The 3,035-nt window shown below is 56.5% G+C and overlaps 1 protein-coding gene across 1 annotated transcript; it reads right to left on the bottom strand.

The window, feature by feature from the left end:
* Positions 1–254: 254 nt before the first annotated feature.
* LOC108354070 (formin-like protein 14) lies at positions 255–2,993 on the bottom strand (the record flags this gene model as incomplete). The annotated part of the gene is made up of 3 exons (XM_017605265.1): positions 2,418–2,993; positions 1,319–2,306; positions 255–625 (listed from the first exon to the last, which is right to left on the bottom strand). Coding segments are annotated over exons 1-3 (1,935 nt in total), but the record flags the coding sequence as incomplete, so codon positions are not given.
* Positions 2,994–3,035: the final 42 nt, after the last annotated feature.

The raw sequence follows: 3,035 nt of genomic DNA, 5'->3' as shown, positions 1-3,035 counted from the left end.
GCAGTCATCACGAGTGATGTACAAGCATAAAAGAGAACAAGAGAGAGAGAGAGAATAGAGAGAGAGAGAGAGAGAGAGAGAGAGAATAGAGGAGAATAGTATTTATTAGAAAAGACCGCTCACTGAATGAGGTAATTGTACAGATTGAGGTAACCTGTGTCATCGGGGGCACCCGGAGGGTGGCCGGGTAGGGAGGACACCTGTCCCGAGGAGGCGAGGCTGACGGTGGAGAGGGGCGTTCCGCCGCCTCTCACCGCGCCGCCGCCCTGGTTGACGCACTGGTTGACGAAGTTCTTGGTGGTCTTGATGGCGCGGTTGCGCGCCTGGTGGGCGTACAGCTCGCGCTCGGCAATCTGCTGCTGCACCGGATTGATGCGCTCCTCCACTATCTCCGGCGCAATGTCGTCCGCCGGGCGGGGCAGCTGGTTCTTGAAGGCAAACGGAATCACCCGCTTCTTCTTGCCCGCTGCTCCGACCGAGGCCGGTGAGGGCTGACTCTGCTGCTGCGCGGGCAGCGAGACCACCTGGGCCCGGTACAGCGGCTCATCGTGGCTCATCCCGCCGGGGTGGCCGTCAGGGCCGCGGTAAAAGGGGCGCGGACTCGGGTTGAAGGCGCTGTTATAGTCTAGGGAAGGGGAATAACACAGCCAGTTATCAATACTGTCTACTATGATCACCCTCTCTCTCTCTCTCCCTGAAATGGATTACTCGAAGTCGTGGTGGTGGTAGTGCTGCTGTGGTGCATGGTCTGTCCCGAGGGCGTCACACAGCGAATGCTCCCATCGGCGCTGTCCATCAGGTGCTCGTGCTGAAAGGGCGGGCAGCTGGTCCGACCACCTCCATCATTTGAGGGAGCATTGTAGCCTCGAGAGCTCGGTGACTGCACACCGCAAGGACCCGTTCGGGTGACCTGCACCGAGGGATAGCCCGAACCAGAAGCAGGGGCGTGCTGGTGGCTCACGTGCTGATGCTGGTGAGAGTGCTGCTGGTGTTGGTGCTCCGTCTCTCGACTGATTGCCTCAAACTTGGCAATCTCATCTGAGATGGGTGTGGTCCAGCCGTGAGAGGGGGAACAATTTAGAAAGACAAGTTAGACTCGGTTTAGTCTCAAAGAAGGTGTGTTTGTGTGTGTGTAGNTGGTCCAGCCGTGAGAGGGGGAACAATTTAGAAAGACAAGTTAGACTCGGTTTAGTCTCAAAGAAGGTGTGTTTGTGTGTGTGTAGGTGTTAGAGATAGATTTAGAAGTGGCAGTTTAGAGGAGTTTGTTGTTGTTGTGGTAAAGACTGTGATCTCATCAGACCGTTATCTTGTTGCCTACCTTGCATGTCATTGAAGAGCGTCTCCAGAATGGCCGACTGCTGCTGGTGGTTGTAGGAGGCGGAGGAGGCGGGTCGCTGCTGATAGGCCTGCATCTCTTCAAGGGGTACTTCTTCTTCTTCTTTGGGTTGACTTGGGGCCAATGGAGGGGACTCTTGAGAATAGAGTGATGGCTGCTGATTGTGATTGCTTTGCGGCTGCGACGGCGGCTTGGGCGCCTGTACTCGTCTGAAGGCGCTCCCAACTGCTGTACAACTGCTGTCTCTGCAATCTGCCGACTGATTCGCCGTCCTTGTGCAAGCAGCAGCAGCACCATCAAGGATTCTCTCCTGCTCTGGCGCACTGCCTGCTGAGTGATTCAATCCAGATGCGATGCCTGAAGAGGATTGAGGCTGAGGATTGAGGAGAGACTGTTGCTGTTCCTTGAGACGCATCTCACTGAGCTCGCTCTCTATTCTGCTGATCATCTGGCGCATCTTTGCCTCCTCCTCCTCCCCCTCCTGCTGTACGTTAGCAGCAGAACTGCTATTGCATTCCTCTTGTTGCTCCACTGACACTCTTTCCGACTGAGCACCGCCATCAGGCGTAGGTGTCTGCTGCTGGCCTGATTGCACCGGCAGCACTGCAGTCGGCCGAAAGACTGAAGTGGATAAAGAGGAGGAGGAATTGCCGCCTGGAGAGTAGGGCGCCAGAATCGGCGGCGAGGGAAGCTGTGAGCTGCCATTCTCGTACAGTGGTGGCTCACTGGGCTGCTCAATGCTGTTGTTGTTGGCATCACACTGCTGATGCTGAAGCTGCTGCTGCACCACCGTCGGCGAGGCCGGCGAAGTGTACGGCTGGTTGCTGTATGGTGGTGGCGACTGTGCTGACTGTGCCGCCGATGTCGCTAACTCTCTGCCAAATTGTACAGCGGATGAGGCGGAGGCAATCAGTGACGCCATCTCATGCTCATTTCGAAGATGATGCGAGGAAGATGGTGCTCCGCCATTCTGAATAGACAGAGGATATAACGAGCAATTAAGGTCCTGCCAGTAGATGATCACTCAAACATCTGTGCGCTTAAGCTCTCACACTCTCAAAGAAAAACAAAGTCCACCTACCTGAGCTGTTGAAGGAGTTGAGGATGATGACTGTGTTGGCGGTGGTGGTGATTGCTGTTGTTGTTGCTGTTGTTGCTGAAAAGTGGTCGACTGTGGCTGCGGTGGGGGCGTTGGCGGAACAAAGGCACTCGACTTGACGGGCGGATAGCTCTGCGGTGTGTACGTCTCAATGATCGGTGGCGGCGGTGGGGCACCGTACACTGGGGCGGGAGTGGGAGTGGGCGATTGAGAGAATGAAGCACTTGTTGATTGCTGCTGTGGTGGTGGTGGTGGTGGTGGTGGCGATGGAGCACCACTGATCTCGGTGTCCGGCTGATTGGTGCAGATCTTACTCCTCGCCTCGACGTCCAGCCGCCGCCGCTGCAGCTTAGCCGTCAGCTCCTCGTCGTCGGAGAGGACGAGAATGGGCGAGGGCGCAAAGCGAACCTCCTTCTTCTCACGGGGCGGCGGCGGAACGGGACTGCCGCCGGATCGAGTTTTACTTTCAAGAGGTGGAAGAACACAGGGGGCAAATGACTGCTGGTAGATGTTCCGAGATGGCGGAACCGGCGAAGAAGAGGAGTTGTGATTGACCATGGCCAGACTGGAGCTCGGTCGTGAGCCCTCATCGTCAGTACT

The sequence above is a fragment of the Rhagoletis zephyria genome, unplaced genomic scaffold, assembly GCF_001687245.7.
Source record: "Rhagoletis zephyria isolate East Lansing unplaced genomic scaffold, Rhagoletis_zephyria_1.1 Rzeph_scaffold_33176, whole genome shotgun sequence".
NCBI lineage: Eukaryota > Metazoa > Arthropoda > Insecta > Diptera > Tephritidae > Rhagoletis > Rhagoletis zephyria.
The sequence above is the reverse complement of the archived record's forward strand: the minus strand, read 5'-3'. Positions and strand labels throughout refer to the sequence as shown.